This window comes from Agelaius tricolor, unplaced genomic scaffold (assembly GCF_023055355.1).
Source record: "Agelaius tricolor isolate 1412-34295 unplaced genomic scaffold, bAgeTri1.0.p SCAF_13, whole genome shotgun sequence".
NCBI classification, from domain to species: Eukaryota; Metazoa; Chordata; class Aves; order Passeriformes; family Icteridae; genus Agelaius; species Agelaius tricolor.
In genome coordinates, this window is record NW_027269273.1 from 15,786,714 (window position 1) to 15,801,868 (window position 15,155).

The 15,155-nt window shown below is 42.0% G+C and overlaps 1 protein-coding gene across 1 annotated transcript; it reads left to right on the forward strand.

Moving 5' to 3' along the window:
- The first annotated feature begins 1,100 nt into the window (after positions 1–1,100).
- Positions 1,101–7,808, forward strand: COMTD1 (catechol-O-methyltransferase domain containing 1). Its single transcript, XM_071438841.1, has 7 exons — positions 1,101–1,324; positions 2,594–2,718; positions 3,701–3,806; positions 4,571–4,689; positions 4,938–4,992; positions 6,789–6,922; positions 7,418–7,808. The coding sequence occupies exons 1-7, from the start codon at positions 1,243–1,245 to the stop codon at positions 7,568–7,570; spliced, it is 774 nt and encodes a 257-aa protein (XP_071294942.1). The 5' UTR covers positions 1,101–1,242; the 3' UTR covers positions 7,571–7,808.
- The last annotated feature ends 7,347 nt before the right edge of the window (positions 7,809–15,155 follow it).

Sequence of the window (15,155 nt, forward strand, 5' to 3'; positions counted from 1 at the left end):
AGCTCTGGGGGCAAGCTTTGTAAATAAGCTCTAACACACTAAAAATGCAGTGATAGGCAAACACAATTCCCATAAATACCCTGGTGATATACTTAATCCCACACTTAAGATGTACTTTAAAAAGCACTAACACTGTCTAAAACTGCACTGACATTTGTTTTGCTAGCATAGGGAAGTAGTTGATATGTTTTCATCCAAACCTACCAACACACAATTCATCTGGCTTTCTGAAGATAGAATACATGCCCAAAATGGAATTTTTACCGACTTTCATCTGACATCTGAGGAGGCCAAGTTGCAACCCAATCCATTCCTATGTATTCCTAGTCAGTGTGCAACAGCACTAACTTCATCTCCCATACAATGTCAAAATGATAGATCTCCATATTTTGTTTGTGTTTTCCAAGACCCAGATATTACCAATACTTCACAAAATGAAAACCGAATTCCCAGCCCATCTCCAAAAGGCACAGAAGCACAAAAAAGTTTAGGCTGACATAAAAAAGATTACACAATCACTTGTTACTTATAAACCAACTCCCTCAGCAACAGATCTGGCCAGAGCTGAGATCCCTCAACAAGGCTGTTAGGCAGTGGCAAGGGCACTGCTCCACCTCACCTGGAAGGTACTGCACAAGGGGGCTGAAACAGCAGTGGAGGAAACAAGGCCCCATTCCCCCTCTCTTGGGAGAATCCTTCTTGACTCCTTTCACCTGCAGACTCACAGGTCACAAGACTAAAATTCCAAAATCTTACATGCTTTTTGACGAGTAATTGCTCACACCTCAGCTGCAAAGAAACCTGTGTTCTAGGGGAAGGAGAGAGCTCACCTCCCGGGCTAGTTGGAGTACCAAGCCTCTTACGAGCATATTTCTGTGAAAAGCTCCATGAGAGCCCATTACGAGTACACTTGGGTGTGTTTTAAAACGAAGACTGCAGTGAAGCTGTACCACAACCAGCCTCTGAGGAGGTGGTGGCACAAATCCCCGGTGCTGTCTTTGTCACTCTACGCACCAGAACCGAGTATGTCACCGAGAGGAAGGCGCACACCTCCCGCGGATGACCCACCCTCCCGCCAGCCCAGCCAGCCCAGCCAGCCCAGGATCCGGGGACCCAAGAGCCACCAAGACGAGCCGAAGCCGCCCACGGGCAGCGCGGCCCCGCCCTCCCGGGCAGGCGGAGAGCCCCGCACCGCCCTGCGCGTAACCCGGCGGCGCCGCTCCCCTCGCTGCCGGCTCCAAAATGCCGCTTCTCAGCGTGCCCAAGGAAGTGGCCGTGGGGACGGCGATGCTGGGGGTCGCCTTTGCCACGGGTGTGCTTGCAGGTAAGCGGCGCCCCCAAGCCACATACACGAGACGTGAAGGCTGCGCCTTCCTCGTGTCCGCACCGGGGACGGGACGGGAACCGCAGCGCCCCGCAGGTCCCTCCCAGGGCGGGCAGGAGTCCCGGGTGCGGTCAGGGAGCGGACCCCTTGGGGCTGCCGAGCGGGCAGAGATTTATTTTGCTGAGCTGCTGCAGTAAATACAGTGATGTTCTGAGAGCCCAAGCCGCTCCCTGTAAACCAGCTACCGCAGTGTGGGGCCGAGGACAAAGTCCAGCGAAAGCGAGAACACGCTCCCCGCCCGGTGCCCTGCCTGCATTTGTCCGGCCAGCCCGGAAAGGCCGGGGTGTGGTCCTTGCGCACAGCATTGTTCGGGTAGCAGTTTCGCTTTCATCCCCCGGGGGCACCGGAAGAACGAGCCCACGATCCAGGAGGGGAAGGAGACTGCTGTTGAGTTTGTAACGCGGGCACTTACTTAATCTTTGATTTAAGGCAAGTTGTTGAAATCATTTACATCTCGGCGCGATGGTCTAAAAATAGAACCATTAACAGAAAATAAACCCCTCGAAATAAAAGCGTTCTGTCTAGCAAACAACTACCAGGAGATGTGGAAATGAATTTGTTGTTATTTCTTCAAAATAGTTAATCCATTTGGTAAAAGAAACATTGGGCACGAAAGCTGCAGTCAGTTCTGTATTTGAGCAGACATGTACTGAAACTTCAGCTTTCAGCACCTACTTTGTCTGCATACTGGTTTTATGCTAAACAAGGCATTTTGCAATACTACATTTCCCCTGGCTGGAGGGCAGGACAGCATCATGAGGAGAGCACAGGGTTTGAGAAGACACATCAGCTGATGGAGCTAAAACCCGGTGGCCTCTATTCATCTGCAAAAGTAGGACCAAAGGCTAAGAAAATTGTGCACCTCATTCATGTATCTCTTTTTAAACTTGACCTTTGAGTTTTGATGGGGTTACTTTTCCTTTAAGATTATGGCAGTTTGTAACCATCACATTGGCCACTGAACAGCACAGTACTAAAGCCTTTCCCTTTCAGCCTTTGGAGGCCTGGACTGGACACCTTAGAGGCTAAAAAGGACAAGGGAAAAAAAATTATAGATCACCTGGTTGTCCAGCTATGTTGCGTTTTCCATTTTCATGGCTGTTCTAGAGCAGAGAACTTTTTAACCTTTGGTAATACTTCAATGTTTACTTTATTTAAAATGGCAATAACTGAAAAGTGTAGAAGTTCTTATTACTTATTTTTTGGTAGGTAAAAGATACCCTTCTTTCATTTTTGGGACCCCAAGTGGTAAGATTGGAAAAAATAGTCCTCTCCGGCAATACATACTGGATCACTCCTTGCGGGAACATCCAATTCTCAAGAGGCTGCGTCTGGTCAGTATCACACACACCTCGTCCTCAGCTGCTGGGATCCTGGTCACATCTCACTCCTTCCTCCCATTTGCATACCCACTAGAGGGATTTTTTTAACTGGTAATACCCAGACTCTCCTATGTTCAGGGCTACCTACATGACTATTTAATAGTATTGGCATACATTGCAGACATGTCTTTCTATCCTCGGCTCCCAAGGCCATGTGTTAGGGCTGCACTTGATGTGGACTTGAACAAATGACTTCTGTTCACTTTGGTTGGCATGTAAGGAACCTGTAGCTCAGAGAAGTGATGCCTTCCATCAGGCTGCAGTGTCAGAGATGAGACCAGATACCCTGACTCAGGTTTGAGTCATTTCAGATGAGACAAGCTGTTCTTGTATAAAAGAAATTAAATGCTATCTGCTGGAGCAGAATGATCCCTAGCAGAAGAAAGGAAATAGGAAGATACGCTTTCCCTTCAACGTTCATGGCACAGCCCAGCTTCTCTCATTGCCCATTCCTCAGTGCCAAGAGCCCTTCCACCCTGGGATGGGCACAGATTCTCCAAGTTTGTATTGTGTAGCCCAGACTACATGGTCTGACCTTTGGCAGACACAAACCTAGCAGTTCATTAAGGCATTCACTCAACTTAAAGGAAGTGCGTCTGTTTGTGCAAATTCACAGAAATAAAGGACTTTCGCAGTCAAAGTACCTCTAGGATTCTTCATTTAGTTACAAATATTGCTGCATTTGCCACAGCCATGGTAATATCCACTGCTTATGACATACATTAACAGCCTCCTTACTTATAGTTAAATTCAAGCCAATTTCTGGCTCATAGATGACTCCATCTAGCTCCATCCACTAAGCGATCTAAAAGGAGAAGACAGAGGTGTCTGTTTTTCCTGGAGTTTCACTGGGTTTTTTTTTTTTCTTTAGGATATTGGTTTGGTAGATTTGGTTTTTTTTATGTGATATGTTTGTTTTTTTTCCCTTTCCTAGCTCACTGCTGATCATCCCCATGGCAGAATGATGGTATCGTGTGAGGAGGCTCAGCTTATGGCAAATTTGGCCAAACTCATTAAAGCTAAGAAAGTTATTGAAATAGGTAAGAGTGTCACTTTGTTGTAAAATAAAACTCTTGACTATCACTCTCCAAGTATAGCCATGTTTAACATAAAATATCCAAAGACAGGAAGGTACTGCATAACTGTCAACAAACAGGTGGGCAAACTACAGCATGAAAAGGAGGGTCTGATTTGCACTTGGCTGCCACTTTGCCTCAGAATGAATGAGCCATCCATGCTGATGCCAGAACTACTTAATGCACAGTTAGACCATCTAAAAAACTAAGCTAAATAGATCTCTTGAGTCTTCAATAGTTGCAGGACAGGGTGTATTTTGTCCTTCCTCTATCACTTTCTTGCTAGAAGAAGAGGTTTTGCTGCACAGGCCCTGTATCAAATCCGCTTTGCTTGACACACCTATATTACCAGGATGTCCTAAAAGACAGACTGATGCAGAGCAGCCAGGTATGGGTTCCCACCATCTTCATTCTTGGCCTGGCTGTTACAATTCCCTGGTATTTTGCTGCTCATCCAGTCTCTCTAGGTTATACATTCAAGACCAGACTCTGCCTTGTCTGTCCATGAGCCTTTTGGGAAAAGCTAACATTGAAGTTTCCTAAAAAAACCAACTTCTTCTCAACCTGCCATTACATTAAAATGGAAGGAAAAATGAAAAATCTTTACTGTCTATTAACAAATTGCCATCCTTGATTCCTTTGGGGATTTTATTCCTAAAGAGAGCCCTGTAACCCTTTCTCCTTTCTCACAATACAATAAGTGTTGATTTCTCTTATGATTTTCCTAGGTGTGTTCACAGGTTATAATGCCTTGAGTATGGCACTTGTCCTGCCAGATGATGGCCGAGTTATTGCCTGTGATATAAATGAAGACTATGCCAAAATTGGAAGGCCACTGTGGAAGGAGGTAAGCAGCATCTCCTGTACACAATGGGGACAGCTGCCTTTGCATGTGAAGAGATCTTGTTATTTTAGACTTGCAAATTCACACAGAAATATTCTTACCATTAAAGGAGGCTGATAGAGTTCTGTTTGGGAAGAAAAATAAGTGGTGTTTGGAATCCAGAAATAATAGGAAAATTATCTGAACCCCAGTCATTCCCTGAGTACAGCCTACTGACAGCCTACTATCAGCACTGTTCTTTTTCATCTTAGGCAGGAGTAGAGCATAAAATTGACCTGCGGATTAAGCCAGCAATTCAAACACTTGGTAAGTAACCTGAAATCAGTCTGTTTCCCCTTCCCTAGAAATAGAAGAGGGATACAATAGTGGTGAAATTTAAGACCAAATATGGTTGTGAATGTGATCCCTTTTGCTAAGAGGGAGGCAGCTTCTCTTATATTAAAAAGTAAAAATCTTTAGGAGTTCACAGTTTTCCTACCTACTAGGAGAGAGAAAGAAAATGTTTGTCCTATGTTGTGGGCTGTACTGATCACTCAGCTGTCGTGTCCATTACTTTGTTTAATTTATCAAATAACATACTGCTTCTGGAAAGCTGATTAAAACAGATTAATCAAACAAAGCCAAATTTCTCTTAGCATTGTCAATTCTAAGCAAGTATTCCTTTGTTAAGAGAGGAAGAGTTCCCTGAAAGGGCTGAGGTGCAGAAAAAATTCAGAAGCCAATATATAACTTAGGCTGAATTGTGTTCAGAGAAGTTCAAATTTAGGATGTGCCAAAAGCATGCAAGGCCATTAGAGAGGCAATGACTTCTGTCATTCAAGGAAAGAGAAAATGTGGGGCAGAGGAAATACTAATATATGTTCTGAAAATGCAATACATTTTCTAGGATTGTTGGATGCAGCAGGTTTCCAGTAAAGGTATTTGGTGGATCCACACCTGATAACCTTGTATTACTTTCCAATCTATCCTTCCTAAAGAGGCAAATACAGGCAGTTTGCTGGTATGTGTCGCAGACATCTTTTTGTGAAAAGCTTTTCTTAGGATTTTTTCTCTTCTGAGAAGCTGAGGCCTCAGAAACAAAATATAAACAATGGTTATCTGCTGCTGTGGAATGCAACAGGTGGATCCATGATTGGTCTCCTGTGGATGTTTGGATTTACTGACCAGTCATGGCAGAGCTGGCTCTCGTGCTCTGTCCGAGCCAGCTGCTTTTGTTATCATTCTTTTCTATCCTATTCTTAGCTAGCCTGAGGAAACCTCTTCTTCTATTTCTTTTTAGTATAGTTACAATGTAATATACATATATAATAAAATAATAAATCAAGCCTTCTGAACATGGAGTCAACATTCTCATCTCTTGCCTCATTCAAGAACCCCTGTGAACACTGTCACAGGTATGCACACTCCTTGAAGTCTATCAAAGCAATGCTTTGTCTAGGCATTGCTTCAGACAGAAAGATCTTCTGCTGACAGAGGCTAAGGGCAGGTTAGAGGGGTGTCAGAGGACCTTAGGAGACAGAAATCACCTCCTCTGAAACTGGCAATTTGGAGTTGTCAGTCAAGAAATCTGTTCAGGAGAACTTAAAACTGAATTCTACTTGACTTGGCCGAGAGAGGGACTACTTACAGCAGTTTTTTGCTGTAAATATCTCTGACAGGGTTTGTTCATGACCTGTGTCATGGCCCTTGATCTGCAAGCAAAGATTAGCATTTAGAACCTGTTAATAAAGTGAGAAAAATTCTAATCCACTCAAGAAAACCGTTCTCAGCTGAAAAAAAGCTGAAGGTGTAGAGTATGTCCAGTTTCAAAGTGCTTGACTTGTTTTTGCTGTATCTTTCAGCAGTCCCAGCTGTATCCTTCAGGTTTGGAGCTACTCCACAAACTCCTAAGCACGCAGACCTCAGTCACTATGTGTTTTATGGCATACATAATGTCTAGATTGGTTTCTGTGGGATAAGCTTTTCTAGTAATTACCTGTGAAGGAATAGGCTGCCTGGTCAAGGCAGCAGAAAACATTTAATGAGAGCTTTGACACAAATGGATTACTTCCTCCTACACAGCACTAACCAGGGTATAACAACTCACTGTGTTGCTCATCTAGATGAACTGTTGGCCAATGGAGAAGCGGAAACCTTTGACTTTGCTTTCATTGATGCCGATAAAGAAAGCTACAATGAGTACTATGAAAAATGCTTTCACCTCATAAAGAAAGGGGGAATAATAGCTATTGATAATGTAAGTACTGCAGTTCTGATGGTAATGCACAGGCAGTTACACATAACACAACCAAAAAGAAAATTCAACATAAACTCTTTAAGTAAGCTATATAAAACACTAATAGAAAACATAGAATTTTTTTTGTTATTCATTACAGAGAATGCCCTGTATTATTCTTGTTTGTCTTGTAGCCTATGTACAGTACTTACACAAGATCAAAAGTAGCACTTGTAATCAGTAACTATTAATAAGTTATCAATTAACTACTATTACAAGAAACAAAAGATATAAAACTTATTTTGGCTTCAAATCTACAGTAGAAGTACAATTAGCAAGGTCTGTGGACTCTCAGTCCCACTTTTGAGAGTTCCATGTCAGAGACCATTAGATGTCTGAAATACAACGAATAATATCAATCTCTAAGAAATATACAGGAACTTTTCCAAAGCTTCCTTTGTGGTCCAAGGACCATATTAGAATGAAGGAGGTGCATAATATTTCTTGTTTCAATAGGTCTTTTGGAATGGAAAGGTGCTAAAACCAAGGAAGGACGACTTGGCAGCGCAGAGTATCCACCGCCTCAATGAGAAGCTTCTCAGAGATGCACGTGTCAATATCAGTATGCTCCCAGTGGGAGATGGAGTCACATTAGCATTCAAGTTGTAACTCGAGGAAGCCCAGCAGATGGGAAATATAAATCAAATCATCAGGAAAAATGGAGGTGGGACAGTATAAAAAATTCAATTTAACCTATATCTCCACTGGCTAGCCTAGCCTGGGAAAGTAGACTTTAGGAGCAGCTGGATCCTAAGGGCAACTAAGTAGAGAAGAGAGATTTATTATGAGATCTACTATGGTTTCTTACTTTAATTGTAATAAAGGAAATAAACTTATGTGAAATTTTCCTTGTAAGACAGTGGTTGAAAAAATCCCCCTCTGTAGATTGTCCAAGTTCCTCAATACAACAAAGTAATTTTCTGTCCTAGAAGAGCCTCTTGAGCAGTGGAATAATCAGTCAGTACCATCAAAAGGAAAAGAAGTGCAGTTTATTAATGTTTAGAGCCATAATAGAAAAATGGATTTTTAATGAAATGACATCAAGAAGATTGCTAGCCTTCTCAGACTAAAAATATTGTAAGTCATTCCTTATCTTTGAAGGATACTACAGAACAAGCCTCAAAAAGACATCATCTGAAAAAAAGTTGTTTCTAAAAGCTTCCCAAAAGACAAACAGTATTCGCAATACAGTAACTGTTTTCTCTAAAACTTTTTTGCACAAGAACTGGATTTCTTTAGCCTAGGTAACAGTGCAGATAGATTTTTTTTAAGTCAGTATGAGGAAAAGCGAATGGGCAAGAAGTAAACCAAAACAATTCTCCCTCTTTCCTGTATCCCTCCCCCTTGCCCCCTCAAAGAAGCGACTTGCTAGATGCTGGTTTCCTAGAAAGATGCAAGCAGAGTATTGCTGGCAAGCCTACAGAAGGATTCTGATTGCATGAGGATGCAATACAGCTGTGAAGTGGCTGTTCAAACTGTTATTGCAAACAGAGATTCCCTGCCCTAGGCAGCATGTAACAAAATTTCAGCCCACAATTCTTTAGTAGAGATAAAAATTGATTAAATAAGGAACTGAAAGTAGGATTCTGCGGGCAAAAGCTTCACTGGTAACTGTTTTGGGGGACTGATAACACTGGGTATCATATGTATAGAGGAAAGAGATGTTCAGTTTTGTTGACATCCTAAAGGGAAGCTGTATCAGAACTAAGAGAATACTTCATCCATTTGCTTAAACAGTGCACTTGAATGACTCAAGACACTGGGGGACAAAGATTTCTTGTCTCAGAATGTTTAAGACTGTCTACTTGGCTCATATTTTTGAAATTTCAGCTGAGTGGCTTGGGTTTCTGGTAAGGGACAGAAGTTGAGAGCATGGCTATTGCCTGTCTCAGACACTTGCCTTAGCATACTGCAGTGGAGAGCAATGAAGGAAGGAAGCATTGCCTGATGGCTTCAGAGTAGGATTATGACTAAAGAGATCTCAATTATTTTTCTGTCACTTCCACTTAAAACCCTGATTCAGCAAAGCATTTCAGGATCTGCTTAATTGAGGACTGACTGCAAAATCCATGTCTGGGAGAAGGCCAGGACAAGATGCGTGTTGCCCTTAAAAAAGAATTTAAATAGGTATGAAGTTTACCCAATTTATTTTTCTGAGTATAGATTTACCCTCAGAGCTTCAAACCTCTGCACTCCTCAAATTTCTTCTCTGCATAAAGGAAATGATACCTTATTAAATTCTTAGTGGCTATAACAGTTCTCAGATGGAGTGGCTGAAGGAAGGTACAGGATCATTACATATTTGCATGCAGAGCTTCTAGCCATGTGCTATTTTACAGTTTTACTTTGTCAGTAGATACCAAAAGAATCCTAAGGGTTAAAAACACAAAATGGGACACTTTAACAGCAAAGGTATCTTCTCAAATTTTCCTGCTTTCAGAGGCTAGCAGCTGACAAACATGTGCAAGCTAGAAGCTGTTAAGAATACATACCCTGCCCTAAAAGTACCATGGTGGCCTTTCCCAAACATGGAGAAGCCATTGGAAGATCAATCACAGACTCCACATTTCTTTTACTACTATTTTCCAGGTTGCAAGAATCCTCCCAGTGAAGCTGAGCCAAAAATGGGCAAGCATCATGAGTATTTTTGCAAGAAACTAGAGTTTAGCAACATTCAAAACCAGATACAAGCACTCATAGTTGAATAATTAAAAAATAACTATTCTTTCTGTGGTGGGAACCAGCAAAGTCCCCATTACCTATGCTAGAGGAAGACCTAAGTAGTGCCTGAGGCTAAAGCCATGTGCAGCAGCCAACTATCATTTTGCCTCTGCTTTGGGCTCTGTTCCATTTTAAATATGCAGATCATAATGTGAGTATTTCATCAAACCTGTCTCCATCCTGATCACCTAATTACCATTAGAAAGAATAGCAATGTGTCCCTAAACTATAGATTGATGAGCCATCTGTAAGTGGAAACAAAGAGCAGAAGGAAGCTTAATTGAATCAAATATTTAGAATACATTACTCTGTCTTGTAGTTACTCAGAAACTGGCCTTCTCTTCAGGCTTCTGTCCTGCACATCTGGAATTCATCACTGCTAACTGCATTTGATCCTTCACCCTTACTATGAAATGACTGTTGATAAAATATAATCATGGTTTAATTCGAGTGCTGAATCGGCTATGGGGAATTTGTGGGGCAATGAGAATTTAGACTTCCATTAGCTGATGAGAATGGGCCACCCAATAATGCAATGCCAAGTCTTTGTCTCTCTCTAATGGAGACACCAGGTATGGAACTCGTGGGTCTGGTGGTCTGCTCACACCTCTCAGGCAATACACCTGCCTGAGCTACTGCTCCCACCGTAGAGGCTCAGGATTTTCTGCCCCAGGAGAAGAGCTGACCCAGGGGCACAGCTGCTGCCCAAACCCTCCCAGCCCAGCTGTTCCTGCAATACCAGGATCTCTTCTGCTTGCAAGAGAGGATCCCAGCCAACACAGGTGACAAATGTACAGCTGGAACTTGCTCAGAAGCAAATGGGGCTGAAGGATGGGTCATTAACAGAAAAGAATGACAACAACAATGAAAAGAAGAATTCCCCCTAGTGTGGTAACTCCCAGAAGCCACCATGAGAATTAAAGCATGTATTCCTAGCTGCTGGTTAGGTATCTGAGTCCCTGCTCCAAAGGTACACATTCAACATGGTACGGTATGATATTTACAGGGAAGGGAACTGAAGACTTTAAGAGTAGGCTTTGCATCTACTAGCTAATTAAATGAGCAGGACTGAGACTAAATGCTCAGAAATCTAGAGAGAAGGCTACCCCAAAAAAACCAGCTCATTGTCCAAGGGTAGACACAGGGCTCAAGGCTTGGTTCTGCCTTTTCAATGCTGCAGCTTTTAATCCTGCTGGGACATTGGGGGATGATGCAGGGAGCATCCTCAGTCTCTCATGTTACTAAAGAAAGCAATGGCCTAAAGAAAAACAGGGCTACTGAGTGTAACATAACTTTCAGGCATTTACTGAACCTCTGACAGTACTGTCAGTCCTTCTTTTAACAAACTCAAGTGTTTTTAATCAGCAGCTGTGTGGGCTTAGTTGCTATCTGGGGTTAACCACAATACCCTACTAACTGAGGTTAATACAGCTTGGTTTTATCCATCCCATCTACTGAAAGTGCAGATGTCTCCTCCACTGAAGAAGGTGACCGTGCTGAGTGGCTCCATCCCTTCTTCCACAGAACAGCCAGACCAACACAGTAGAATAACCTAAAGCACCCCACACACAAACAATCTGGGCCCATTTCTGCGTGGTTTGCAGCACATTTGATTTTAATGCTCATTCCATTTTAATGGGAGAGGTAGCGCTATCATGGCCTTCCCAGAATGAAAATGTGGGAATCACAACAAGAAGCCTCTTTTGGGAAGGGATTGTTGATGACATCCCAAACAAGTACTGAGCAAGAGAATGACAAAGCTGATTTTTCTCTCTGTGCACACCTAAGAGCTGCAAATGAGTATTTCCTGCCACAGTGAGCACTGAAGTTTCTTCAGAGAAGCTTAAAGAAATTCTTTTGTTTCCTAACTCATCACTTGCTCTGCTCTCTGGTCTGCTAAGCCTTTTCCCAGGGCTGTGGCATTTCTCTGCTGCTGCATATTGTGCCAGTGATCTGCACTAGATGAAAAGGCTCTGCACAAATATAAAGCATTACCTCTGCATAATTCTAATCACACAAAATTGGCCTCATGCATTTGCAGCTACTCATGGTTTCTAAGTCACCTGTTTTATAATAATTTCTGAAGCAATGTTTTGAAAAAGGAAATGAACAAACATAAAACCTGCAAAAGAGGGAAATGAATGGGAGATTTCAGACAAGTTATTTATCTTCCTTTTTGGCTTAGTGCAATACTGTAGGGATAAGCACATAACTAGCTGCTTTAATATTTACTCTGATTATAAGAAAAATAAACATCGATGATAAGTCACTGCTTTCCAGGATTAGATTTCATATTTTAGAGACTGCTTTAAATTAATGCAGAAGCAAACATTATCTTTTCTTCTTATTCATATATTTCCCTAATGAGTTCCAAGCAAATTGTGCCTACTTATATTTTATGATTTTAAATAATTAAAACATTTTATGGAGGCAACTAAAATTCTCCCCAGAGTTAGCAGAAAGATTATTGATTGAACAGATCTCAGGCTACAAGGAAAAAATTATTATTTAGTTTAAAGGCTCATAATTTTATTCCTGTTCACCTACTAAAAAACCAAGAGACTGTGCATTTTTCCAGCAACCTTTTGAGTTATGCTGGGGTAGGGACTTGGGTTATGTTGGTGAGATGAAAGTAGTAACTTTTTGACATCATGAAATTAGATTTCAGAAGATAGTTAATGAGAAAGTGTTATTGCTGCTGTCACAAGTAAATGCAATACCTAAATACTGCACACCCACACAACACCGCAGCATTCATTACCCAAGAAAAGCTGTACTGTACCTTCACAACACCAAGAATTTTAATCAAATCCACAAATACAAAACATCAACAGAAGAAATCCACTCTCAGAGAGGACTGGTTCACAGGATACCCAGGCTGTCATGTCATGTGGCATGGTCAGAGAAGTCCATAGGGTTATGGCCCAGATGTCACTGTCCTGTAGTACAACAGCCAAACACCCAGCAACAGAAAAGGGGGATTCTTCCAGCATGAAAAGAAAAGCAAACAAGCCACCAAAAAAAAAAAAAAAAAAAAAAACAAAACAAAAAAAAACCAAATCTAAAAGAGACAAATGCATTTTAGCATTTTAAAACAGGTGCAAAGAAACCTTCACAATAAGGGAAATGGATGCCTGCAAATTCAAATAGAAATAACAGCTGCAGGTAAAATCTAGGCTTATTTTTAAGGAACCTTATGCTTGTCCATGATGTCACCTTGTATCTTTTGCTGTGTGGGGTTTTAGGAAGCAAACATTAGGAGTTTACTTTTAAAGGTAACCAAAGCATGTAACTCCTTAGAACAGCAAAAAAATCCAAAACTAACCAACCAAAAGAAAGCAACCAACCAACCAGAAAAGACCCAAAACACCTACAATACTTAGCTCAAAAATGCTGATTCTGAGCATTATTTTTACCCTGCATTCCATGTCTGACCCTTTTTCTTGCAACAGTGAAATTCACACAGGCTGTGGCTCACAGCTCTCAATGTTTACTCCATAAGGTCTGTATTTTTCCATCTGCCTGCCAGAAGTCAGTGCTGCTAATATCTGCTACAAATCAAAACCTGGAAAGCCGAGGAGCAGAAACAGCTGCAATGAGCAGAACTGGAAAGCTTTGTCAGACAACAATGGACACCTTTGGATTCAAGGAGAGCTGTAAAGACTGCAGGGGCTCAGGGAGGGAGTGGGCAATGAGATCTCTCTGCTGCTCTCTGTGGAGGGACACATATCTGTCTCCACCTCTGGCACTGTTCAGCTCCACAAACAGAGGTGAAAAAGGGTCCCTCAGGTGCCTTCACCAGCTTCCACCCAGCTACCAATGTATCCTCAGCTTCCTGGGCACATCAGCAGAGTTTTGGCATGTCATTTCCAGGGTCACCTTCAACATCCTCCAGCCATCTAAATGTCAGCTGTGTAAAATGCTCTCCCAAGACACTTAATCCATCTTTTCTATATCGTGTAATTAGTTGGGGTCATTGCAAAGCAGAAAGCCACAGTTAACTGTGCAACTACTGTGCCATCATGCATTATATCAAAGAGATTAACACAACCTGAAAGAAAAAGCAGAGCCCTCCATGGTTTTCTTTAAGCAGCAGATTATGCTGCTAGATTATGTTCCAGTGAGCCTCAAACCATCCCCGGTGAAGAGAAGCATTAATTCACTATCAAAGTACAATTACAAAACAAAACACACTAGTTCAAAGTCCTGACAAAATTATTCCTGTACAAAAATCTGGAGTTTCTCCACAGATGTTTAGAGCCAGCTGCTATATCACCACCTCTGGGTCTTCCCCCAGCTATTGTGGATTTTAGGCACAGTCATTTCTTGGGAGCTATTCCTACCAACAGGCAGTAGTCCCTCTCCTCAGGTCAGGAGGACTATCAAGACCCCATAAGGTGTCCTGCAGAATACCTGTGCCACAGCACCAAAGCTGAGCTCCCTTGGCCCTGTCCAGGACTGCTGCATGGCTCAGACCATCCTCGCAGTTCTGATCCAAGATACCACTGAAGACTAACTCAAAGGAGGCAAAAGCACAGACAGACACATTTAATCAACACCCACAGACCCAGCACTTAAATTCCTTCTGTCATTACAGAAGGTGTCTCAGGTACCATCAAGCACATCTCATGCCCCTCTCTCATGGAGCTTTAGTTACTGTGATGGCTGCTACAAAGGTTTCCTTTCTTGATTTTCAGTGTTGTCACTCACCATAGATTGAGTCACCCTTTAGCTTAAGCTGAAGTTCAAGTGTATATTTAAACTTCCAGACAGAGACTATGGTAAACTCTTAATGAATACTTTAGATGTGCAGATAGGATCTGTCTGCCTGATGACCTGAGGAGCCATTTATGGCCATCTCTACATAAACTACACTAAAGCTACATGATTAAGGCTGCAAAGCTAAGCACTGACTATGTTGCAAAAGACTCATCAAACTTGCACAAGCAATCAATTTTGACAGACCCTACTACATGTAAGCATTATAATACAGATTTTAATTTTATGATCAAACATTTCTGCATTCAACCTTTGATGCAGCCCTTCCTGACCTTATTGGGTTTCATATTACTTTTTTTGCCTTCAGGCCAATAAACTGAGACAGGAAAATAGCTGGCTTTTGGCAGTCTGTGCCAGTGGAGGATTCCTAGATCTCAGAAGGGCCAAGCAGCTTTGTGCTGAGGTCACAATTCTCTAGCAAAAGAAGTAGACAAAATCAGGGAATCACCAGCACAAGTTTCAATTGCCTTTTCTGTGTTTAAGTATCTTAATTTTCTGCTTTGGGTTTATCTTACTTCATAAAATTACATTAGAATATGACAGCTACAGGAACACAATCATTTCAGCTAACTCCTTGTACTTTTTCTCCAGGGAATTAAAGGCTATAAGTCAAAGGAAAGAAAAACTGAGGAGAAGTAACAGCAGGTTTTCCCCAGTTATCCTGTAAAGTATTAAACTCAGAGCCTTTCTTCTT

What these genes read in the sequence shown, in the direction of transcription:
- COMTD1 (XM_071438841.1), top strand. Translation starts at nt 1,243, where the DNA reads ATGCCGCTTCTCAGCGTGCCCAAGGAAGTGGCCGTGGGGACGGCGATG. An exon ending in TTCTCAAGAGGCTGCGTCTG is followed by an intron (nt 2,719 to 3,700) that starts GTCAGTATCACA and finishes TCCCTTTCCTAG; the next exon opens with CTCACTGCTGATCATCCCCA. An exon ending in TAAGAAAGTTATTGAAATAG is followed by an intron (nt 3,807 to 4,570) that starts GTAAGAGTGTCA and finishes TGATTTTCCTAG; the next exon opens with GTGTGTTCACAGGTTATAAT.